Consider the following 25,033-nt stretch of genomic DNA (forward strand, 5'->3'; position numbering starts at 1 on the left):
AGCCATGTTTATGCTAAATGAAGAACATTGGATAACCTGATCAAACTGTTAAGTTCATGAAGATATTCTTAATAATTGTTATGGATTTGGACCAAATGGGAATCTTAACAAATAAAATGAATCATCCACAAGAGGCAGAGGACAGAGGTGATGGTGGACTCATAACACTACATGATGGAGTCACCCAAATAATTTGAGACTTTGGAGGTAGAGAGCCATCCTCTACACAAACTCATATTGTGGATTAACATATTATTATCACAGAGTGGAAGGCTGATTCTTGTGGTCACTCATAATATCTCCTTCATCATCCTGGGTTTTTGCAGAAATTACAAGAACTGTTTGTGAGGTTTTCACAATGAAAGTATAATTCATCCTATCTTTAAATAGGGGACAATTGTGTAATTTTCCTTATTTAAGCTCCTTTCAAGGGGCAGACGGATAGCTTCAAATCACACAGCTTTCATGAAGGTGAACAACTGAGGTGATCGCTGGATGGCTCTGAAACAAGCCAACTTCAATTTGAGAACATAGTTATAAAGTATAGGAAGCTGGATGAGTGGAAAGTTTAGCAAGAGCATCTGCAGAGAAAGAAAAAAAATCACTAAATGGGTCAGTGTGCAAGATCTAGGTGAAAAGGATCTACTGGCAGATATTGACTATAAACTAATCGTGATAGAGATGTTTTCACCAGCGTGTAATTATCCAAATTGTATGAATTGTTGTTTTCTGTTCCTTAGAATGGGCTCTCAAACAGTCTCCTTATGAAACCACATTTAAATGGACTAGATTCACAGTTTTATTTGGATCTGCACCAAATTGCAAACAATCATAAATATCAGTCCATTTAATATGTGTGTGTTTTTTAACAAGATACATGAAATATTCTCAGAGAAAACAATAAAAATGTTGCTAAATGTCCTATCATGCAATGTAACAGAAATGCTGGATCCACACTAAAATGCTATGGTTTCTTCCCTGATGCATACAACATCCTTCCACCACGTTTCTTGGTAATTTGTTAAGTCGTTTTTTGTAATCTTGCTAACTAGCAGACAAACAACTAAAAGCCGAAGAAAACATAACCAGGCCGTCAATGATACAAACACAACCTTTTTGGTGAAGTTGGCTGTCTTATTTGCAGCCTATGTTCATTTAGAGGAGGGATTTAGGGTGGCATGGATATCTTTGAAGTCACAAAAGACATATAACGTCAAAAGTATCGCAATGAATTCCATTATTTGTCAGAGTGTTAAATGGAGAATGATAATGAACGATTATTAAACAGAGGCTTTTTGAGTAAATCTACTAATCTAATTTGAGACATCCTAAACCCACAAACCATTTTGTATATGTATATTTAAAAAAGAATAAAACAAGCAGTAACTTGACAATGTGTTTAACAAACACTTTATGGTTTTGAATCATTTTCTCATTTGGCTTAATACAGAGCAGAATCCAAATCATATGTTTTGCTATTCTTATCATGTAATTTGATTGCATGCATGATGTGTCTGGCATCTCGACTGCCATGGTGCTGTCATTAAGATTGGTTAATGGATCGCTGGTCACTGGCGTCTGGGATTTTGAATTGACTCTGACTCATTGATTACTGGATCAAAAATATCCCTGCTTTCAGAAAATAACATCAGAAGCATGGGTTATTATTGAGTGTTGATTCCAGATATCACCTCTAGTATCTGGCTGGTTTATCTCAGTGGGCCCTCAACAGTTGGCATTGACCTTTGATTTGTGCGCAAGAACAAAATCTTTTGTTATTTAATAGGAAAGTTAGGCAGTGTGTTACAAAAAAGGAATTACATTTTTTATCCGTTGCATTTGTTTTTTTTATCTTAATATTTTTGTATTTGATTCTATTTATCTGATTTGTTTTATCTACAGCATCAGTTCCCTCTCTTCCTCTGAAGCTTTACAACACAGAGCCAGGATGATTTCATAAAGTAAAATTTCTGTCAATCATGTCACAACAGCAGCTGTGCTCCAGTGGAGGTTGAAAAGAACTTAATGCCAGTTTAATGATGTCTAGCACAATGTTCAGTAATGCTATGAATCTCATTAAGATATAATATTGGACAGCACCTGAATAAGGCCAGTTATTAGGGTTGGCTTTTACTTTAGATCCTGCGATGGTGAGACCCTTAGTTGGAATCATCAACCTTAATTGAAACAACTGTTGCAAGTGGACATGCACAGCAGTCACATTCATATTTACAGTGCATTCATCCAGTGAGGGCTGTAATTGTATTCCCAATAGTAACAAGAAGATCTATTTTCTTTTTATGCAGTGCAATTTTCTTTTGGTAACTATAGACTTTGGTGTCTAAAGCACATAGACTCAATAATACTCTCTTTGTTTGGAAATAAAGAAAAGCTCCTAGATGATTATCTTTCATAAGCCTTGAAATGGTTGGGAATATTTAAATTCTGGGATTGTTTGAGAAAACATCTGAAGATCTATAGCCCGAGCATCTTTGAAAGTTTGAGACTATTAAAAGCACTCAAGACTTAGATTTTGCTGGCAAACTTTGATCATTGGGTCAAAAGTGATATTTGCCAGCCCTATAGACACACATTGGATGCCTCAATACTGCCAGTTGGTATTATTTATATATTTTTGTTATCTCCTCGTGTTCCATAATATTGTAATTTATAGACTTATTGTTAAAAAAAAAAAAAAGCTTAAGTCAAAGGTCTAAACTGTGCCACAACCACGAGAATTGTGGGCTTGTCTAATGTCTGTTTGCTATGAATGAGCTTATCTGAATGTATAATACACTGATCATAATAATGTTCGTCTTCTTCTTTATGCCTCAGACTGTGAGTTGGTGCCGGGGTCTTTTTTATTCCAGGACAAATGTCTCCATCAAGTGGTAAAGTTGTGACTCTTCTCCAGGGCTCCTTCGTCTCAAGCAGAAAACAGCGTCCATCTGTGTCCCGTAAACCAACCTTTAACACACCGCAGCCTCCTATTGGTCAGGCTACGCAGTCGGGAGCGGGAAACTCGTTTCTGATTGGCTCCGCGAAATCCCAACAGCTAGCATGATTTTCTTCTCAGCGAATGCTCGTTAGCTTTAGCTCTGTGAAACTACTCTGATTCAGACAATCAACAGGTCAGTGTTAGAGTTTACATACTGTTGTTTGTTCTACTACAGGTGCTAGCCTGAGCTGTGGTAGCATACTCCCACACTATGTGTATGCCTTTCAAACGTATCGTGCTGAGCAACGTATTAGCCAGCTCAGCTTTGATTTAAATCCTGCGCTAATTAGCAGTGAGTTAGCAGGGCTACGGTCGTTACACCGAGGTTAGCCAGGGACCGCCGCTCTGTCTCTGGAGGAGCAGGACAGATGTCTTTGAGCCGAAGTCTCTTGTAAATCCGCCGCGGTGTGTCAGCGCTGCAGCCACGGCTCCCTGTTGGGCTCGGCTCTGCTCTGAGTCCTGTTTAAATGTGGCGGTTTGCATCGTTCGCGAAGTGACGACGTGGGAGGCGCAGCACGGAGTCAGCTGAAGGTAGGTGATGTTGCTAGGCAACAAATACTCGTAAATATAAGGATGAGTGACCAAAGCTCAGGGTCTTTCTCCTTCGACCCGGTAATATTAGATGAGGGTCTGTTCATGACACAACACGATGCTTACACAGTTCTGAACACCAGCAAAGAGGGTGAACCTCAGGCTGGGTACGTTAGCCTGCCATTTGTACATTCAGTTACCATGGTAACAACGCCACAAGATATAACGCTACGTGCACATGAACAACGCGGTGTGTTATCGTGAGCTAACGTGGACATGATCGGCTCTGTGCACGTTGAACACTGAAGCGATGGGTCGCTGACATGTTTTATCAAACCCAGGAGCAACAGACGCGGAAGAGGACGTCTTGTGAGGTATGGTCAAGAAAACCAGGCTACGTGTAGCTTAGCATGCACTGAAACGCTCCTGTTAGCATGACAGCTGTGTTTACCGTCAGTAATTAGATACTCCAACGTTGTGCATGTTGCTTCCCTTTACATGCACCCGATCTATGGTTTTTTATGGGTTAAAACCAACATTACGTCAGTTTAAATGACCGTGTAGAGAGCAGTATTTCTGGTACTCAGTTCTGTCTTTATATATAGCAAACCACAGTGCCCCCTGTACAGCTTTATAGGCTTCTAATCCGCTTTGCACGTCTTATTCTTAGGGATGGGACAGCCACCCGCGGTGATCCTCCAGCACCAGATGAGTGGCAGGTAGTGGAGGTGCTGAGGCAGTGTTGTGCTGCTGTGCACGATGAAGAAGATATTCAGCTTCACTAAGAAAAAGAAACACCCGTCCGGTACCCCTGACAGCGGTAGTGTGCTCTCCCTTGGCTATGAACTGAAAGAGAAGGACCTCGGGAAGGTTCACAAGGCTGCCTGGACGGGCGATGTGGCAAAGTTGAAGCAGCTTGCGAAAAAGAACGATGTCAATCAGCTTGACAAGGAGAACAGGTATGTGGGATTAAAGCAGCTGTTGTCACATCCTTCAAAGTTGGTCTTCGGTGAATAGTTCTTTTAAAATAGATCTATACAGGATATTTTATGAAATGGTATTGTTTTATCTCTCATTTTCTTGTATAAATTATTTTAAAGTTTTATCAGTGTATTTTAGCATTCCACAACAGACCAATACATCCTTTAAATCAAGAGATATAGTTAAAGGCTTTCTTTGACTAGTGCAGAAAAAATAAACAGTCAAATTGTCTCCCACAAGTGAACACAGCAATACTAATATGTCGCTTTATTTCTAGCACTTTTGAAATATGAATAATGATAAAGTTAAAAAAAAGTCTAAGACCCTTGTGTAATTGTTAAGTATATCTTTCAGTATGGAGTGTTTCATAAACTATAGCGGTTCTGTTGTACTGTAAAATGATGTCCAGCTTGTTAACCGTTAAAAACAAACTGCCAGGTGTTTTGAGTGAGCAAAATGAGTCGAATGTAAATGATACCTCTTTGTTTCTTTTCAATTTACGTTTCAGATTAGGCATAAATTACCATTTGAAATGTTTTGAATAGCTTGTAATAAGGAAAAGATGATAGGTGCTCAACATGTCAGAATAGGTAAAATGGACTATTGCCCAATACCTATATACCTATATATATATCAACTCATTTGCAAATTATACAATACACGTTCTATAACGTGATTGTTGTAACTGCATATTAGCACTGTATACCAGTAACTATCACTCAAGTCATCTCTGGATTTTCAGGGAAAAGTGTCTGTCATATGAATATAATATAATGCCACAATGATCAACATGATCAAAGAAGAAGTTTTTTGATGTATACTGTAGTATGTCAACCTCTGCAGTGAAGTAATAGAACTTAAAAATCAGTCTATCATTTGGACAGGAGATCCTTGTCAGTGAAAGTGCTTTAGTTAGAACATGAATACTTGGATATAAGAAACTCTCTGCTTTACTATTACAGAACTGCACTACATATTGCCTGTGCCAGTGGACATTTGGAGGTGGTGCAATTCCTTGTCGAAAGCAAAGCCAAGCTTAACCTATGTGACAATCAAAATAGATCTGCCTTAATGAAGGTAATCCTGGATGATGATACTTGAAGACTGAATCTTAATTTAATGAAAAACATGTTTGATGATCATCTTTCTACATTGTGTTAAGCTGTATTTGCCTTACTCTGTATTTGTGTTGATTCTTGACCATATCAGGCAGTGCAGGGCCAGCATGAGCGATGTGTGAGCATGCTGCTGGAGAATCATGCCGAGCCTAACCTGGTGGACATCAATGGCAATACAGCCCTACATTTAGCAGCAAACATCCCATCCATCTCCCTCGCAATCCTGCTGCTGCAGCATGAGGCTAACATCAACGCCCCAAACAAGGTGGTTCTGTCTTTCTATCCACCACCGCTCTATTTGTCAGCTATAAGCCATACGTTAGGACAGTCACAGTTAATATCATGGTGTCAGATAAACTGTATTTGAATTGTGAGTAGATGTCAGCAGGCTTCTGTAAAGGTCTTGTAAATGAAAGATCTTCAGAAAAACAATCTACATGTTTTGGTCATGTATGTATGTATGTATGTATGTATGTATGTATGTATGTATGTATGTATGTATGTATGTATGTATGTATGTATGTATGTATGTATGTATGTATGTATGTATGTATGTATTCATTCATTCCTTCCACGCAGGATGAGGTATGCTATTCTGATGACACGTCTCCATTTCATGAGGTTGTTGACTGTAATACATTCTCTAGGACGGATTCACCCCCCTGACTGTGGCAGTCCGCGAGGACCATATTGAGATGGCTGAGTTTCTCCTCAACGAGAGTGCTGATGTGAATTTGCTGGACCAAGACCAAAGGTAACTATTATAAACATCTAATGATTTTAATGTTGCTGATTAACTTTTTACCATCAGTGACAGCGGGGCTGGTATTGTTTTCTGCGTGTGTCTGTCTGACTGTCTTGGGGTACCTTTGGGGACAAATTTCAGACTAAAGACCAGTTAATTGGGGACAAAAGCTTTGTCCCCTGTCCCATTTGGGCAAAGTGATGGTTTTTGGTTGGTGGATATGAGTAAAGTTAAGTGTTGGTTAAAGTTGGGAAGTGAAGACTATCTCATTTGTTGACTGTTGAAGTGGAGAGGAAACGGTGTACTATCTGTGTGTTTGTGAGTAGTTGGGCAGATGTTTACAGGTGTTTGTCTGAGTTAAGGTCAAAATGAAAGAAGAGAATGAAGAAAGCTCTGTAATCCAGCATTACTCGTGTAACAATGTTGCAATGACTACTCGTGGGTCAGAATGTCAACATGTAGATGGACGTTCTTCTTGTAAACCAAACACAAGACGGTCTCTTATTCACAGTTGTATATATTGCTATCATTGATTTGTATCTGCAGGTCCCCATTAATGATAGCTGCTGGCAATGGACAAATCGTTATGTTGCGACTCCTCTTGCGGTTCAACGCAAATACAACACTAAAGGATACCAAAGGATGGTCGGCTGATGACTACGCAGGAATGAATGGGCACCATCCGTAAGCTGCTCTTTTCTTTGCACTTATTTTCCTGGAGTGGCATTTCTTTATGTAATATATGCTTTAGTGGTGTGTGAGTGGAAAATTAAACTGATACAAAACAAACAACCAAATCCCACCAACTGCTCCTTTCTGCTTTTGATCTTTATTAGGAATCATTTTTTACAGTTTTATTCATCGCATTTTTCTCTCACATTATATCTATCACATTTCCACATCTGAAATCACAGCAGCATATGGAGGCATGTGACATTACGACGTCCTCAGTGTCTTGCCTATCTTGCAGTTGTTCCCACCTGATCATTGAGCATGGCACCCAGAGGAGCGATGGCCCCTCCCTGTCACACCAAGGTCCGGGCAAGAAGAAGAAGAAAAGGGCGTCAGGCAGTCCTTTCCAAGATGTGGAAGCAGGCTTCTCTCTGGGAGGACCAGCCACTGACAAAGATGGTAGGAGTGCAAGTTGTTGTCATGTAACAGTAAATGCCAGTAGTGTGAGGATATTATTGTGTCTCTTCATTATTGACTCTGATTATTTCATTCATTCCTCATGCATTACCTCTTGACTGGATCTAGGGCATGGAGCAAATGAAGCAGGGGGAGGTATTACTTGGTGTAGATGAGCTTAGGACAGTGGTTCTCAACCTTTCCGAGTTGCATCCCACCAGTATAGTCAGCAGAAATTAACCTATCGAATTTAGATATTTTTTCTTTTTTTTTTTTTTTCCTGTCACTCACTGTTGTCGTTCTGCAGCTCCTATCTGATCAGATGGGGAAGTGGGATGTGTTTTTTGGCCACACTATAATTATTAACCCACAGTTTAATTTAATGTAAAAACAACTTACAGATCAAAATATGTAATTTTAGAAATTATGCGGTGACCCCTGGTTGAGAATCACTGGTTTAGGAAATACTTTTCTATGTGGCCTAGATTGTAGTGCTTTGTGTCCAATACTTTTTCAGCTTTTTAAAATTTAGATGCTCTCAAGATGTCGCAATTTGAAAGTTGTAATACTAAAAGCCATTTTTTGATTTGATTTTGATTCCTCTTTTTTGTTTCAGGTTTTGAAGACAATTCTCAGTCAGAGTCATTAAGTCGGTGAGCACAGTCTTGTTCTTCTGATCTGCAACTTACAATTCAATTTGATTTCCCAGCTCAAACCATTCTTGCTCCCTCCTAAGGGTTTCAAAAAGTGCCTCTGATGAATGGCCTTCATCTGAAGATGATGACGAATTGGTTTTAAACAAAAAGGTTGGTGCTACCCACCCTTTCCTAGTATTTTTTTGTCCCTACATTTTGTTCTGACCATCATTTGTGCTGTCTTTCAGAAACCACAGAAAGTAAACCTAAGCAGAATGATTGCATCTAAAAAGGGAGAAGGTACAAATAATCCTTCAACATTCACTTCTTTTGTTTTGTGTCGACACTGTAGTTTATATAGTAATCTTTTGTCCCTGCCTACCCTGTAGCTTCTGCACTGCTTGACAGATCCTTGAGCGGTACAGAATCTGATCCAGAGAGCGAAAGTAGAGTCCAGAGAATCCCATCCCTCCCAAAAACGTTACCATCCAGCAACGCTCTGCAGAAACCTGTAGATCCCACTCCCATTTCCTTCCTTTCAAAAGCACCCCAGATGACTTCCACCCCTCTTCCTAGCTACAGAGAGGTAAAATATTTCTGTTAAAGCTTTGCTTGTTGCATTTCTTTGACATCTTTCTCTCCTTTTGTCTTGAATGCCCAAAAATAAGCAGACAGGGTAGCTGAGCAGGGGAAAAGCAAAGACTCAGAGCAACCATCAAGCAGTAAAGGAACATCGGACTTTCGTGAGGGCAGCCCTGAAGCAGAGGACTCTGAGGAGGAAGTTGGAGAAGAGGAGGAAGAGGAGGAGGAGGAGGAGGAAGAAGAAGAAGATGACGACGATGATGAAGAAGATGAAGAAGAAGAGGAGGAGGAAGAAGAGGATGACAATGAAGAAGAAGAAGAAGATGATGAGGAAAGTGATGAGGAAGATGGGGAAGAGGATGAAGAGGACGAAGAAGAGAATGAATGTGAGGAGGATGACAACAACTGTGTGGCTCCTGTCCAGGCCAACACTTCTGAATATGAAGACACCCTAAAACCCCCTGTTGCTTCTGCCCTTAACATTATTGACTGTGCTGATAGTCAGAAGATACCTGCCACTGACATCTCTTACAGCGATGGAACTACTCCTGATAAAGTAGATGCCACAGAGAAAGATGCCAAAACAGATATTCAGAATACCGGCCTTGTCTGCCCAGTTGGAACTCCAAGTTTTGCAATGCTAAAAACATTAAATGTAGAGGACGACTGTGTCGTGTCAGCCATTAGGGTCGAGTCTAAGTTCTCTGATGAGGATGACAGCCTTGGGAAGGAATGCATTTGGTCATCAGACCAAAACAAACTTTTACATCTGGCGTCAACAGGAGGTCCTATGCCATCCAGGCATGGCACAGAGACTCTTTCACCTTGCAAGATTAAGGAGGAAGAGTTTGAGAGAGAAATGGAAAAGGATAATGTTGATGATGACTCCTGGAGCAATAAACAAAACAGTGGTGATACAGTGAGGAACAACAGTGACAATGACGAGGATAATCAAACAGTGGGATTTGGTTGCAACACTGTACTTGATAATCAAAAAAAAAAGTTATCTGAGGTTTGTGCAGAAAATACACACGGTGCTTCTGATGCTGAAGATGATACTGGATTAAAAGAAGGAGTGCTCAAAGAGGACAAACGCAGGTCGTCCTGGGGGTCTTCATTAGAGGACAGTGACGGTGATCTCCCACAAGAAGATGAGGTTAAGAAGGAGATGCTCGATCAGCAAAGTGATTTTCGAGGATTAGATTTACAACAAGAAGCAGCAGCACTGAATGAGAAAAGTAAATTAACTCAATCGAATGAAGACCATGCGGATACCTCGTGGGATTCTTCATCACCTGTGGTGCCATCTTCTAAATGTGTCTCGCCAAAGCAAATGGTAGAGAAACCTAAATCCTCTCCAGGAGTCCATCAATCCAAAAGCAGACCAGGTAAAGCACCAGTAGATGTATCAGAGTGGAGTTCTTCTTCTGAAAATGATGACAATGATAATGGCTCCTGCACTAAAGGTAAAGTGGTTTGTGGTAAAGTTCCTAAAACAAATGTAACACCAAACAAGACTGGAGAGCAGCACAATTCTGATGGCTCCTGGCAAGGAAATAAAGGAAGTCATAAGAGAGAGTCAAATGGTCCTCCCCATGCAGTGTCACTGGTACCTGATGATGAAAACACAACCAGAAATGAAATACCAGATAATGATGATGTCGATTTAATTCTTGAGTCATCACAAATGGAGAGAAAATTAGACTTGGAAAAAGAGAAAAGTGATGACAGTAGTTGGGATGATGAAGATGAAAGTGATGAGTCAGAAAAGCAGAAGACAAAGGATGAAGTGGCAGACAGGGACGGCTTCTTGAAGATGAATCTTTCTACCCCTGCCAGTGTGAGGTCACCTAAATCGAGGTCTACAAGTGCAATGGACAAGCAGTTAGAGGAAGAAACAGAAGTAGGTAATGGACATAAAATCAATGAAGAAAATTCAAAATGTGTTATTGTTGGAAATGATGAGTCTACCGGGCCCCAGGAAGAAAAGCTGGTCAATGTTATAAAAAGCGATCCCCCCAGGGACGAGGAGTCAAGTGAAGACTCTGACAGCTTGGACCAGCGGTTGCAGTACGATTTTGCCAGCGCCACAGTCAAAGTGTCTGACGTGGGAGACGGTTCTGATAACGGGCTTGATGGAGGCGAGAAGTCAGATGATGAACACGCAGCCAGATTAACAGCATATGTTCCACTAGAGGACAAAAGTGCCATTGTTCCCCAGACAAGAGTCTCATCACACAACATTGATGGAGAGCAAAATCAAGATGATGAGGTCACTCCTAATCAAAGGCATGACGGGAAGACATTTTTTGATCCAGTGTTACCTCAGACTGACATTGATGATGTTGATTTAGACTCGCCTGATGAAGCAGAGAAAATAGGCATGAGATATCAACAGTCCAAAAACACTGAGGACCGTGTCTCTCAGGTAAAACAGGAATATAACAGGTAGTTTTTAGTACTAGTGGCAGTTTTTCTAGTGTAATGTGGTTTGTATAAGGACTATATTCTAGTTGTGTCATCGCCATTTTCTTTCAGATGGTTATTGTTGGTTTGTTCAGCACTTCTCTGTTCATCAGAGATGCCTTGTGATTTCTAAACTATGTTTTTAACACAGAAAGAAGATTCCACTGATGATGAGGATGATGACAATGACGACAAAGAGCAGGTGGGAGATGATGATGAGGAGGATGAGGAAGAAGGAGACATGTCAGATGAAAACGATCAGCCTGCTGAGAGTGGAGAGTCTCTTGGGGCAGCTTCAACTGTTCCAGAGACAGAAAAAGATAAGAAAAGAGGTCAGTGGCAAATCATTTATCATCACAGAAAAGCTGTTGTGGCTACTAATATCATAACAACAGCAAACATGGTGGCACTCAGACACACAATATGCTGCGTTTGTTCATTTAGCAAAATTACATAATTTAATTGTATGAGAATAATACTGGTTCCTGAGCAGTACAGCTATGATTTGAATCAAACATAATCTGAAAAAAGACTCAGTCCTCATTCCTCCTACTAATTGTATTATCAACAACAAAATTATCTAATCTGAGTCCTGCAGCCAGTCTTTAAATTCTGCAGCTCAATTACTACAGGTCCCTTTTACAGTTTCAGAGTGAAAGTTGCAACCACCATTACCACAAACCAAGCAAACCGCCCATTCCAAACAGGCAGGTTTACAATCGGCACTGCACTAGTTTGATTGAATGTATGTTTTAATGCAATTTTAAAATGCAGTTGACGATGTTATTGCTTTTGTGCCCTTTCAAAATAACTGATTTGCACCACTTTTCAATATTTTCAGCTGAATTAATTTACATTTGTTGAATAGATTTCCTCTCTGAGCTGGGTCTAGAGAAGGGAGAAGAAGAGCACGATTCTTGGGACTCTGAGGTACAGTAAGGACATGTTTCTAATCACCATGTAGGATTAAATGTTTGTTACACACGTGTTGTCATTAAGACCGATTTTACCCTTCCAGTCCCGTTCTGAAGACACCAATATGCCACATGTGGAGAAACAAAGCTTGCCTACTCAGGATCAAGAAGAGACGTCCACTGCTGAAGAAGCAAATAAAGAGAGTAGGTGCATTTTATTTAATTCCTTTTGTTTTTAAGAGCAATTAAATCATTCCAGGCACCATTTCATGCTACAGAAACAATGACCTTATTAACTTTACAAATCTGCATTAATGCATGTATTAATATTATCAGTATTTAATGGTTAAAGCTTTCTGTTTACAGCAAATATGTAGAATTTGAAATGCATAATAGAAACACCCTTGCGAACAATATGTTACATTTCTTTTGTAGACTTGTTTTATATTCCCTCATTTTTAAGAGGAGAAGGAGGCAATAAGATGGTCGCTCTAGTTCCTCGGAGGAGTGTAGACAGGCCAAGAGGCAGCCAGGGTAAATGCATGTCTTGACTCAAAGGTCTGAAGAACCGCATGTTAACCATACCAGAGGCCTGACTATCACTTCATGATCATTATAAGAAAATGCATGCAGCATACACCACTCCATTCCTCCTGCTACCTATGAACCCCATTCTCCCAAATTTGGGACGTAAAGGGCCACGGGTTCGACTTCAGCTTTTTTGGGGTTCTTTTATGTTTTGGCTTTAATAATATTAACACATGGCTACAGGTGTTGTCAGAATTCCTGGCTGATGCTGAACTTGTGTCCTAATAAAACCAGAACGTGGGAATCTGAATGCTCGTCTGCTGTCTAACCATGTTGTTGTCATGCTGATTAACCCATGAGCACATTTGCATGGGAATGCTTTGTTTTCACATCGTTCTGGCAAACTCACCCAACTTCATCACATTGATGTTTTGTTTCTCACAGAAGGAGTTGATGGTGTTTAATGTGTCTTCTCAAACATAACATGTCTTTTCTCTTCTGTAGTTGGAAATGATGATAATGGAAAAGAACATGATGCTAAAGATGAAATCACACAGAAAGAGGTAAGTTCAGCAACTAAATGGTATAAAAGAAAATTGTGACCTGTTAAAATAAAGTAGCAATATTTTGCCTGTCTACCAGACTGAGAAGCCAAAATGGGAACCACTTAGTGTTCTGAGCAAACTTGAAGGCGATAATGGCCGAAAGACAGGTAAATAAAATCAAGATTTGTATAATCCCAAATAGTTAAGTTACATGAAGAATGATTTTTTTTCTTACTACTGTATTCCTCTTTTACAGACTTGATGGAAGAGCTTGGTCTGGGTGACGTTGATGATCTTGAAGGTAAAATAAGTTTTAGTTATTTTTGGGTGGTGGTTTTTGACTCGGCATTGGTTTACAGCCATGCTTACACATTCAGACTTTTGCTGGACTCAAATGTACGGGTTAGACGCGTCACTGCTCATTCACTTTGAATGGGCTGACATGTTGCCATCTGCATTGTGGTTCGGTTGCTGTTGCTGCATATGGCGGAAGTTTCATGTGGCACTGGAAGCATCAGCAAATCAAATTGTGTTCGAAGAAACACTCAAGCGGAGGCGCTAGTCAGACAATTACACGATGATATGAATGAATTTTAAGCAGTGTTTCCAAAAGTATTTGTTTCAGGTGCTCAAAACCTCCAGAGATGTAGATGTAAACAGTGTAAACATAAAAAAAAGGGATTCGTTTTAAATCTCAATAAAAAATAAGCATAAACAAGACATCTCTACTCAATGAAAGCTTCACCTTTAAATACGCAGGAGCTGCTGACTGTTTGAAGCTTTTGATGGAAGTTATACATTTGCTTGCAAGCCTGACCTTTCTATTGTTTGTATGTTTACTTTGTGTCATCACACGTCTTGAAGCTGTAAAACCAGGTTGGTAAATATGAACTAGCTGATTAGATTAGTAGAACTTCATTTTATTTACTGTTAACTGTAGTTCTTTTTTGAGATCCCAGTTTACAACAATAGTTTTATAGCATATCCCATCGTCGTGTACAAGTGCATTGTATAAGGGAGGTTTGCACAAATCCGATACTAGAGTCAGTGCAGTCACATTTAGTAATGACTACCAAAACTCTCGTCCTATATTCTAAAATACTCACTTGTGTCGTGCGTGGCTGTGTTCATTTACATGGAGCTTCTTGTGTAAATGTCACAGATGCATCAGACTGGGACTCAGCCAGTACGGCCAGCAAGAGAACGCTGCCAGGTCGTAAAATGGCCTCCCCTGGACTCGATGAGTTCCCAGAATGCACCCATCCAGCTTTGAATGAGCAAGATGAAGCAGCGCCCCCGCCACCTCAGAGGAGCATCAGCATTACACCCCATCGACTCTTACCCCATCCTCAACCTCGGGCAAGGAAGATGGTCCCTCAGAAACCAGACAGTGAAGAAGGTAAAGTGTATGAAGACCTTTCATGTTCTTATTTTTTCAGTTTACAGACATAGGATTTCATTTTCTATTTCTCTCTTTGATTTGCTCTCATTCAGAATCAGATTGGGAACCAGAAAATGTAGCACCTTCTGCTTCTACCATCACGGACAAAATTGTCAATCAGTGGCAATACACAGCTGAGCATCAGGCAGTAGTTAAACCAGGTAAGGATCACTGGTCTTTTGAAATAGGCCTTTGTGCACACATGCCCTCTAATAAAGACACTCTGTCTCCCTAGGTTCTCCTGAGCTTTCATCAATGGCAGGACACAGACAAACGGATAAAGAGCTGGACGGGCCTCAGCACAAGGTGAGAAATGCTAAAAAAAATACTGTGTATCACAATCTTAACATATTTTCATTCCTCATCAAGTTCAGGCCCAGACAAAACAGCATCTCCCATGCTTTCCCAATCATAGGAGAAATGCAAATTCATTATCGTAACATATGTATTTGCAAATATGTAAATGCTTCTATGTGAGTATAACATACGTGGGGATAACAATTTATTGCCAAAGAAATTGCAGCTTGTGAATGTAGATTTTGACTTCACCTTTGAATGATAATTCTGATTATTAGCTTTTGTTGTGGTGAATGGTTAATGTGTTTCAAAAATAATACTGTAATTTAATTTTCTAACAACAAAAGTAGAAAGTGATAATGGCTTCACGTTCATGTCAGTGTTGTTGTGTATGTCATTTAAAATCAAAACATGGTTTTTGCGTTTTTGTCTTGTGTGTGTTGTGTTTTTCCTTGTCAACCCATGCCATCAAAGGAGAAAGATGATACAGGAGATACATGTGAGTTAGGTTTTAATAAACCATGGCCATCAGGCCGTGTAGGAGAAAACTGTGATGAGTTAAGAGATCAACCCAGTCCCGAAGGAGGAGGTGAAGACTGCCCATGGGAGAAACGCTACGAGAAGCTCTGGGTAGAGGTGGAGAAGCGGGAAGTAAAATCCACCTTCAAGAACGTGGCTGGTGAATTAAAAGAGAAGTTTGGGGAGCTGTTTAATTCAAGATGTTCTGCAGAAGATGCTGCAGAAGATGCTGCAGAAGAGGAGCAGGCCACAGCTGAATCTACTTCTACAGAAGAAGAGTCGAGTGATGAAGATGAAGGAGAAATCATTGTGCGCCCGGCAGCTAGGGCAAGAAGTACTATCCTTCTCACCATACCTGAGCAGAGGGAGTCTGGACTGGAAGACTCGCTGACAGAGTCACCTGGCAACTCTCGGTGTGAAGATGGGATGCAGCTCGCTCCGCCTCCGGTCAGGGACAGCAGCATGCACCAGGAGCCAGATCTACTCACTGATGATTCTCTGGAGGAGAGCAGGTCTCCTTCACCACAACTCACCACAGCACAGAGAGAGTGCTACAGAGATCACGCTAGCACAGCTTTTACCGGTGGTCACATTATACCCGACTTGAATGTTGACTTTAGCTCATTTTTAAAGGACGAGACCAAACAAGGTCCGTTCCACAAGCAACATTTGGACTTGATCTCAAAGGACCAAACTGCTGATCTAAAGGGAGCTGAGGTGAACAATGCCCGTTCAGAAGAGGATCGTGAGGAGGCCACTAAGTCTTGCCCCCCCTTAATAAGCAGGCATTCAGCATCTATTCCTGGTGTCTCTGACGAGGAGCTGGAGGAGGACTTGGAGAGGTTTAAACTTGAGGTAGGGATGCTGAAGGTTGTCTTCATGGATTTGGAGAAAGAAAAGGCCCAACTCCTGAAAGAGGTAGACGATGGCCGCCCCTCCCATAGTCCCTTCTAGATCACCTCTCTTTCTCTTTTTCTTTTTTCATTCATGTACTTAATTTCATTTCTTTTTCATCAGCTGTTTCCAAAGGGCCAAACTGACCGAGCATCATCACCTCACCTTATGACTTTCATGTTAAAAGTTCATTGTCTTGTTTTTGTCCGTCATGTCTTAATATTTCTTTTCTTTAGGTTTGATTTCAAGTAGAAGATCTAATCCCGCATGTTTCTCTTTACGTTTTTTTGTGTGTCCTTAACTAAGACATGTAAAACTGGGTTTAAATTTTGCTGCAGATCATTTGAGCTGCGCTCAAGAAGCTTTTGGGTACTGACTTATAGTAAACAAAAGAATTTCTTGATTGTTTTTGAAAACTACAGAAAGTCTTGCGAGTTCTCCAGTTGTGACTTGTCTGTCATTATGCATGGACTTTGCATGTATCTTTACGTTGTACAAACTAGGTGATGCTTTCTTTGCCTTTGAAAGAAGTGCAGTTGTGATTTGTTCTCTATTAATGCATGATGTGACTAAGTGAGTCATCATACATTGAGGTATTAAAATTGACGAGTGATTTTTGCCAGCTTTTTGAGTGTTCCTGAAAACACAGGATATATACATTTTCTTTGCTACATGATTTGACATGTTAACTCACACAGAGGACAACAACTAATTCTAAAGATGTGTTGAGGGCACAAGGAATTCACAAATAACCTTTGAATTCCATATCATCTAGTTTTTGTGTCTTGCCATTCACATGACACAATTCAGTTTTACAGATTGACACAAGCATTGCAGTGTATGGAATTGTGCATCCTAGTGACTAACTGAAAATGTAAAATAGAGTAAGCACACTGGGTGTTAGGTCTCAGGTGGGAGGGGTAACACTGAATTATGCACGACAAAGTGAGCAAGTACACGCACAACCTGCATCTTAAAAGGCTGGCCCCGACTCTTTCCAGTTAGGATGAGTGTCACAAGTCGAGTTATCAAATATTTGCCTTTGTCTTTTCAGGTTGGTAAAGAGATGACAAAGACTGTAGCGGAGGTGCAAAAATCCAGTGCTTCCAGGGATACTGGTGGAATGACCCAGAAAGAGCCGGGTACTGAGAAACCGGAGAGCAGGTTAGGATCCCTGTTGAGACTAACTGGAGCAATTCAGCAGGAACAGCAGCCTGCAGTTCTTTCTTCCTATTGTACATTTGTTAGCCCTGATGTTAAATGTATCCCCCTTTATAATTTAAACAAAACTTCCACAACTCTATCATATTTAAAAATCTGATTTTATCTTTTAGGTTATTACTCATTTTGTTTACGGTCTCATTGTGTTTTACACGTTACGCCTCTGATTCCAGGATGCCACTATTCTATCTACAATCACTCACTAGGGCGGCAATATATGGTTGTATGGTTCGGTGTAAAGAAGCTCAACAAGGGGTCTTCTTATACCAATATAATGGGATCTCTGTATAAAAGGGGCATGTGTGGTCTCTATATGATTCTGTAATGCTCATGTTTGTATGCAACTTATTCTTCAATGGCACATTCAAAGAAAGAGCCCTGTATTTTAAGTAACTTATTTAGACCTGATGCAACATAAGCGCATAAACCTTAAAGAGCGTTTGCAACATTTGCATGCTTCTCCTTTTGGAGCTGGATGAGCATGTACGTGTTTTATATGATGTCATCATTTTCGAGACATGAGACTGATGAAACACATTTGCTGAGATTACCCCCCCCCAGGATAGGTGAAATGCATTATGGCAGATGTAGTTTGTTTTTCAGTGCCCCTAGCCTGCAAATCATTTAAAATTGCGTTTCAGACGGTGGCTGGCAATCAAAGCAAGAGAAGCGATATTAAAGCAGAGTACAGCAGAGTTTCATTGATGAAAACAACATTGACACCTTCTAACCCACTTAACAGTTAGCAAATCTGTCAGCTCCTCAAAAAACCCTCGTGTTTAAGGTGATTCAATCAATGCTTAAATGTTCGTGCGTTTTTCTTCGACATCCTAGGTCTTAATGGGTTAGGAATGATTTTATCAGCAGTACCTATAAGTTCCACAACTCACTGATTATCAGGTTTATTGCTCTTTTTAGCACCAACGAGGCACCACAGCAATCGCATCTCCGCCTCCAGCAGAGCCAAAGTAGCAACAAACGGGAGGGACAGGCTGTAGAAGAGACCTTAAAGCTGGAGCTGGTCAGAGGGGCCCGGCGCAGCAGAGCCCCTCAGACCAACACCCATGTTAACGGAGATCCTCTCTCTGTGTTTGACGATAGCACTTTAAGTGACGTGTCGGACGATGAAGGAAGGTATATATGCAGTATGCCACGTCTGTGTATCAGTTTCACTTCTTTGTCACTAACCTGTAATGAGAGTTCAGGCTGAAGTCAAGGTGAAATGTACTGGCACCAGTGCTTCAAAGGTCAATGGAAAGAAGTGACTCGATGCAAACCAATCATTTATGCTCATCTTAAATCTTTCAAACTTGATTAAATTAATTAATAGAGAAAAGATACAAAATAAGAGACGGGAGAAAACAAAGATTTTGGTAAGTTACATGACGTCTTGATTGGTTGTTTGTCCCAAATTAACGCTCTAGTGGTCCAGACCTGGTCTGCACTACTACAGATATTTTATATATATCTCCGATATAAATTGGCTTTGCATTCAGTCTGAACAGACCTTTACAATATCGGTGGTGGGTGATGATTAGGCTGCAATCTTAATTGATTTTCACTCTATCTTCCTACATAACTGCATGACTAACCACAGATTTTCTAAAAAAGGAACTGTATACTGCATTATACCATTACTCTTCTAGCAGCTTCTTAATCTAGCTCTTAAAATGCACATTACTTTTCCAAAGTAACCCCTGTTTCTCTTCACTGTGTTTCATGGACTCAGGTTAACCAGCAGAAAACAAAGAAATGAGGTAAAACTCGCATTCTGCCAGTAACTGCATTTTTTAAATCTATGTACACAATACAAAGAAACTGAGCATTAAGTCCATGTTTTGTTTTCATATTCAGAACACAGAAGAAGAGGAGTTGGCTGAAGACTTTGATGAGCTCACTCAGTCGTCAGACACAGCCACTGACGACATCGACTCTCCCACTTCAGGCTATCGTCATGCATCTGTCCTCATTCAGAAGCTTGACTCAGCTACTTTAGGTACTGAATCAGGTCAAATACAATCAAATTCTAATGTTTGTGCCTTTTTAAAGATATAAAGTGTTTAAAGATTCCTTTAAAAACTTAAATATATCATATCACAGACTCTAGAAGCATGGTGAAGCTGCAGAACATTTTCCACGAATATGAGCGCTCCATCCAAAAGGCAAGGAGTCGCCATGGATACCTGGCAGATAAGGTGAGCCAGCTGGAAATGGAGAGAGCAGAGTTGAAGAGCGCCCTCGAGGAAGTTAAAGATTTTAAATCTGCCTTGGAGCGAAATCAGCTAGAACTGCAAACTGAAGTCACAAACCTCAAGTGAGAATTACTTCCTTTCCTCCAAAGTTTGAAACATTGTCTTGGTCTCTCCTCATATTTTGTACATCGCACCTACAGTACTTGTTGTAACTCTAATGCCTGTTTTTATTTTGTGCGCGACAGGTTTCAGCTGAAACAGGAGCAGGAAAATCGCCGCAATGCCACCATGATGTACAACACCACCAGAGAGAAGCTGAGGAGGACGGAGGAGCAGCATCAGTTAGAGGTTCAGGAGCGACAGAAGGTAGAGCTGACTCTCAGGAACCTGGAGCTGGAGATGAGAACACTGGTCAACAACATGAAACAGGTTCATTGTCACATTTTTTCTGTTTTCACTGCAATAATATTGGTTTGTGTCATTTTTATAGCAATCAGTATGAATGTTAGAAGAGCCCATCTTGAGTTGACTTAAGATACTTTCATAGATCAGTTCATACAAACAGTATGTATTTTGTACAATAAGTAATACTCCTTATGCATCATTTATTTAGAATTCACAATGATGCTTATATGTATGTATGTATCTTGTATGTTATCTTGTGCAGATGGTGTTGTTTGTTGTCCATACAGTATGTGTGATTCTTCCATTAATGGGTTATGTTGTATGTAGCTTGAAGAGGACCACAGTGAGACCCAGAGACTGCTGGCTCAGGAGCGCAGTGCAAGGATGCTGCAGAAGAATCTGCTCGACAGTCATCTGCATAAACAGCAGCAGATAGAGGAGGAGAACAAGAGAAATAGAAGCAAAAGCAACGAGGTAATCCTGGCACTCATCGTGTTATACATCAATTTGGAACATGTATCTTAAAATAACAGTGATACAGTGTGGTGTTGAAGATAGAAGATTCATATTAGTATCTTTAAAATTACGGGGATAAATAATGTATTTTGAAGACAAAACTTTAAAGAGAACCAGCCAACTCGAGGCAAAATTGACATGCTTTTTCTGCTATTGTCAATAACAGGCCTTGTCTCAGCTCACTGAAGCCAGTGACAGGGAGAGGGAGCTGCTCCAGCAGAACGCGACCTTCCAGGAGCAGCTGACCATCCTTAGAACCGACCTGGAGCGTTCGCAGGCCAACAGCAATCTCAAAGAGAGCCACATTTTGGAGGAGAACGAGGCTCTCAAGGAGCAGCTAGAAGATTTTCGACGAGATCTCAAACTCAACAGGGACGCCCTGACCCAAACTGTCTACAATTGCAACAACCAGGTGACCACCCTGAAGTCTGAGTTAGCTATGATCACAACCCGCCTGGAAAATGAGCGGCAGACTCGGGAAACCCTGGAGGTAGAGGTGGAGTCTACTCGTACCCGACTGGCAGGGGCAATAAAGGAGGCTGAGCGTTGCCTGGCAGCTCACGCAGACACAGAGAAAGCTCTGCTCCGGGAGAAAGAGGAACATCAGCGTCTAAAAGACAAACTCACAGGTTAGTGATAGTTTGAATGGCTGGGTAATGCCATGCTAAACATTCTAATAACTTAAACACTCACTAATCCAAAGTGTGTTAAATAGTATAATGTGCTTCATTCCTTTATGATCCATTTAAAGGAAGATCAAATTTAAAAGAGTTACCTATTTGCCACTGAGAAACAGATTTGACGTAGTCAACTATTGATATGGTTGCCACTCTTCGCATACTCTTTACTGTATTTAAATCAAACCCATTTGGAGTGTAACTACACAAAGGAAGTATCACTCTTTACCATGGCGGCCATAACCATAAGCCTACTCCAGAGTTTTCAAGCACCTAAAATGGAGAAGTTTGGAACCACTTCAGGCCTTGTTTTATTTTGAAAACTTTGTAGTTGTTGTCTGGACGGGCAAAGGAGGAGATGTTTAAAAATGATGATGCAGTTTCCTGTATTTGCTTTCCTGATTGGCTCTTTTCAGCCACAACGTGAGAACCAGTGGTGAAGGCAAAATGTTGTAAACATTTACTGTCAATAACAGTTCCACCTCTTTATGAAAACAAATCTCTTCTCTTAGCTTTACCATTGTTGTTTTCCGTTCATAGTATTTGATGCAAGCAGGCAACTGGCTGCAGAGTAGATCATCTGCAGCCAGTGTACGTGAAAGGTCACTTAATGTGTTTTAAGGTGTGTTAGTATGGAAATGGATTATAACAGATATGGAGCTATAACTATCGTTTTACTTTTAAAACTAAAATATATTAGTATAGATGTAGCCTGAGGGTCTGTTGGATTATTTGCTTGTGTGTGAATCTTTTTGTTTGCAATCTTTTATAAGTGGGAGCTTCTAAATGACTCCTAATAAATTTACTCTACAGTTGAAGCAACCTCTCAGCGTGAGACGGTCAGCTGCTTGTCCCAGAAGCTGGGAAAGGCCGAGGCTTCTACGAACAGCTTGGAGAATGAAGTCCATCGGGTCACTCTGCAGCTGACTGAGAAGGGCCTATTGCTGGATGTCCTACAGCGGGAGAAGGACCAGGCGGCTGCACGTGCCAAGGAGCTAGAAGCGTCTCTCCAGTCCGAGAGGGAGCTGGCAAGCCGCTCCACAGCTCGCCAAGAGGCCACACAGGAGCGGCTAGCCCAAGCCCAAAGTGAGGGTATGTTAATGCGGCAACAGCTAGAGGAGGCCCAGAACAAAGGTGTCGCAAAGGACCGTGCTGTGACAGATGCCCAAGAGCGCTTCAGCGACATTCTGTCCAAGCTGCGCTCTGACAGCGAGGAGAGGGTACAACTAGTGGAGGAGAGAAATAAGGAGTTGGCCAGTAGGGCTGCTGATCTCCGAGATCAGATCTACAAGTTGGAGGAAGAGAAGAATGAAAGAGAGGTAAGTTAAGGACTGCAGGGTAATAAAATTAACTAACCTCTTCCTCAAGACCCACTTTTAGTAATATAACTACATGCCAGTTAAGGATCTCCCTGTACATCTAATCAATCTTTGATTTGTCTGGATTCTGCCTGAGCACAGACGAACCTCAGGCAGCTGCAGCAGGAGCTCGCCGACTCACTCAAGAGGCTGTCGATGAGCGAAGCCTCTCTGGAGGTTAACACGCGCTATCGCAATGACCTGGAGGAGGAGAAGACTCGGCTCCTAAAAGACATTGACAGGCTAAAGAGAAAGGTAATGGAAGTGTTAAGAAGTGTTAAGTAAACCCCTAAAATAAATAGTTAGTTGTCAGTATTTTTGATGAGCTGCGTTCTCTTGTTTTTGTCTGTAGTTGGAAGAGAGTGAAGACCAGTACGTGCAGGCTGAGAAACGTATTAACAGTCTGAAGAGCGGCCTCGATGAAAGGGAAAAGGAGCTCACCACTGCTGCTCAGAAACTCCAGGAGGCGCTGTCGTCCTCAGCAGCCTCTGATACCACCATCAAACAGCTGGAGGAAGCTGTGCAGAGGTATTTACAAATATATGCTGTTTGCGCACACACACACACACACACACACACACACAGATGGACACAAACTTATTTGAGAGAAAGATTGATCCATTTAAAAAAAAATTCAGTTAAATTCAATGAAATCAATAATGTAAATTACACCAACTCCATAAAACATAATAATTATATGAGCTTATATGTGTAAATGCCTTTTTAGTCATGAGTATACACACTTTGATGTACAGTTTATGGATGTGTGTTTTCTGTATAATGTCCCATTAGGCTAGAGATAGAGAATGCCAGACTGGAGGCGGCTGCAAAGCAACAGTCTAACAAAATTGGAGTTCTTCAGAAAGGGGCTCAGGAAGCTGTCATGGTGAGTGACTGAATACATAACCCAGTAACATGGACATCCATATTTTAAACAGGATCCTCACGGTGCCATGTCTACTTCTGTTTGACCAAACACATCTTACAATATCTCAGTAATGTCATACTTAGTGAAATGTGTTATGATTTTAAAATTATCAAGTCTTTTATCATATTTTAAGATATCCAATCTTTTCCAGCTATCTGACTGCTCACCTGGAGAAGGGGTTGGTATTGTGGATGTAGACTTAGTAACTCTGTGTGGATTTAAAATCATTCTTTATGTATCTGCAAAATGAAAAGCACTTTTTGGTGTGGGCTTTTTGGACAAGCTGTTCGACCAGGAATCCAAACTTCTAGCAGTAGTAATAGCTTGGTGTAGGTTTTGGGGTTTTCTTGGTGATATTAAAATGTGTCCTCCAAGCCTGATCTTGGTATGTGGGGTCTTTCACTCCTTTTCATGTCCTCCTGCATGACCCATGTTATTTCCTTACATCTAAAAAATGTTCTCTTATATATCTCTTGTATTAAAAACCCACCACCTTTAATTATTATATTTGTACAATGACTTTCTTTATTTTTGTAGGTCAGAGGTCATTTGGAGGATTTGGTCACAAACCTCCAAAGCAGTAAGATGACTTTGGAAGATCAACTCAATAGAGAGGTTGGTGGCACTGAAAGAACAGCAGGATGTTTGGCTAACTGATCAATCTGAAATTTGATCACAGTAAGAAGCTGACTGGAACTTCTTCTTTTTTATATAGATATTCACAACTGTATTTATAATAATTCAACTTGTGTCTTGTTAGGTCCAGAAGCAAAGTGTTCTGTCTCACACAGCCCAGGACTCTCAGGTCTTGTGGGAGGAGGAGCTGAAGAGTCGTTCTAAATTAGGACTGCGCCTGGCAGAGCTCGAAAAGGAAAAAGGAGAACTGAACTCTCAGGTGATCATAAATCTCTTGTAGACCAAAATTAGTGGGTGTATGTAGGTGTTGTAACGTGCGTAAACATGCTTAGATAGGCAATTGACCCCCGTCCCATTGCCAGTAGAGGAGTTTGTCTCTCTTCCCTCTCAGTCCCATTGCAAACAAAAGCCGGATGTCAGTGGGTTATTTGAACAGTAGAAAAGGGGCTTTAGTTATACGTTTGCTTGCATGCTATTATTGCCCCCGCCAAGGAGGTTATGTTTTCACCCATCCTTTTATTTGTCGGTTGGTTTATTTGTTAGCAGGATTACACAAAAACATCTGAACGGTTTTCTGTGAACCTTGGTCGCAGGATGTGGTATGGGTCAGGGAAGAACCCAGGGGATAATTCATGGATCTTGATGAGAAAAAACAGATGTAGGCACATTTAGGTGACTGATATCTGTGAGTCAGGGAAATTTAGTGCTGCTTAATTGTTAATAGTTATTAGTAGTTGTAATATGAGTATTATGCATCATATAACCATCCCTCCTGATC

At 40.8% G+C, this 25,033-nt stretch overlaps 1 protein-coding gene across 4 annotated transcripts in view; it reads left to right on the forward strand.

Moving 5' to 3' along the window:
* The first annotated feature begins 3,069 nt into the window (after window positions 1-3,069).
* The window catches only part of si:ch211-272n13.3 (ankyrin repeat domain-containing protein 26), a 28,074-nt gene continuing 6,110 nt past the window's right edge, over window positions 3,070-25,033 (forward strand). Inside the window, exons 1-38 of one of the 4 annotated variants that reach the window (XM_035156882.2) lie at window positions 3,070-3,529; window positions 4,200-4,488; window positions 5,473-5,587; window positions 5,720-5,893; window positions 6,276-6,382; window positions 6,920-7,057; window positions 7,344-7,504; window positions 7,631-7,657; window positions 8,118-8,154; window positions 8,238-8,307; window positions 8,385-8,436; window positions 8,805-11,146; window positions 11,336-11,516; window positions 12,053-12,114; window positions 12,203-12,302; window positions 13,131-13,189; window positions 13,269-13,338; window positions 13,428-13,472; window positions 14,036-14,047; window positions 14,334-14,570; window positions 14,666-14,773; window positions 14,848-14,918; window positions 15,384-16,283; window positions 17,377-17,486; window positions 18,462-18,677; window positions 19,273-19,300; window positions 19,398-19,539; window positions 19,644-19,857; window positions 19,981-20,164; window positions 20,468-20,614; window positions 20,823-21,285; window positions 22,147-22,652; window positions 22,794-22,946; window positions 23,044-23,219; window positions 23,484-23,577; window positions 23,771-23,797; window positions 24,157-24,234; window positions 24,380-24,514. In XM_035156882.2, the coding sequence (XP_035012773.2) occupies window positions 4,289-4,488; window positions 5,473-5,587; window positions 5,720-5,893; window positions 6,276-6,382; window positions 6,920-7,057; window positions 7,344-7,504; window positions 7,631-7,657; window positions 8,118-8,154; window positions 8,238-8,307; window positions 8,385-8,436; window positions 8,805-11,146; window positions 11,336-11,516; window positions 12,053-12,114; window positions 12,203-12,302; window positions 13,131-13,189; window positions 13,269-13,338; window positions 13,428-13,472; window positions 14,036-14,047; window positions 14,334-14,570; window positions 14,666-14,773; window positions 14,848-14,918; window positions 15,384-16,283; window positions 17,377-17,486; window positions 18,462-18,677; window positions 19,273-19,300; window positions 19,398-19,539; window positions 19,644-19,857; window positions 19,981-20,164; window positions 20,468-20,614; window positions 20,823-21,285; window positions 22,147-22,652; window positions 22,794-22,946; window positions 23,044-23,219; window positions 23,484-23,577; window positions 23,771-23,797; window positions 24,157-24,234; window positions 24,380-24,514 (7,941 nt within the window). In that variant the 5' untranslated portion in view covers window positions 3,070-3,529; window positions 4,200-4,288. The remainder of the gene's footprint in view (window positions 3,530-4,199; window positions 4,489-5,472; window positions 5,588-5,719; window positions 5,894-6,275; window positions 6,383-6,919; window positions 7,058-7,343; window positions 7,505-7,630; window positions 7,658-8,117; window positions 8,155-8,237; window positions 8,308-8,384; window positions 8,437-8,804; window positions 11,147-11,335; window positions 11,517-12,052; window positions 12,115-12,202; window positions 12,303-13,130; window positions 13,190-13,268; window positions 13,339-13,427; window positions 13,473-14,035; window positions 14,048-14,333; window positions 14,571-14,665; window positions 14,774-14,847; window positions 14,919-15,383; window positions 16,284-17,376; window positions 17,487-18,461; window positions 18,678-19,272; window positions 19,301-19,397; window positions 19,540-19,643; window positions 19,858-19,980; window positions 20,165-20,467; window positions 20,615-20,822; window positions 21,286-22,146; window positions 22,653-22,793; window positions 22,947-23,043; window positions 23,220-23,483; window positions 23,578-23,770; window positions 23,798-24,156; window positions 24,235-24,379; window positions 24,515-25,033) is intronic. The other 3 variants (XM_047339929.1, XM_035156883.2, XM_035156884.2) reach the window with 3 other exon arrangements.

Source organism: Hippoglossus stenolepis, chromosome 5 (assembly GCF_022539355.2).
Source record: "Hippoglossus stenolepis isolate QCI-W04-F060 chromosome 5, HSTE1.2, whole genome shotgun sequence".
NCBI classification, from domain to species: domain Eukaryota; kingdom Metazoa; phylum Chordata; class Actinopteri; order Pleuronectiformes; family Pleuronectidae; genus Hippoglossus; species Hippoglossus stenolepis.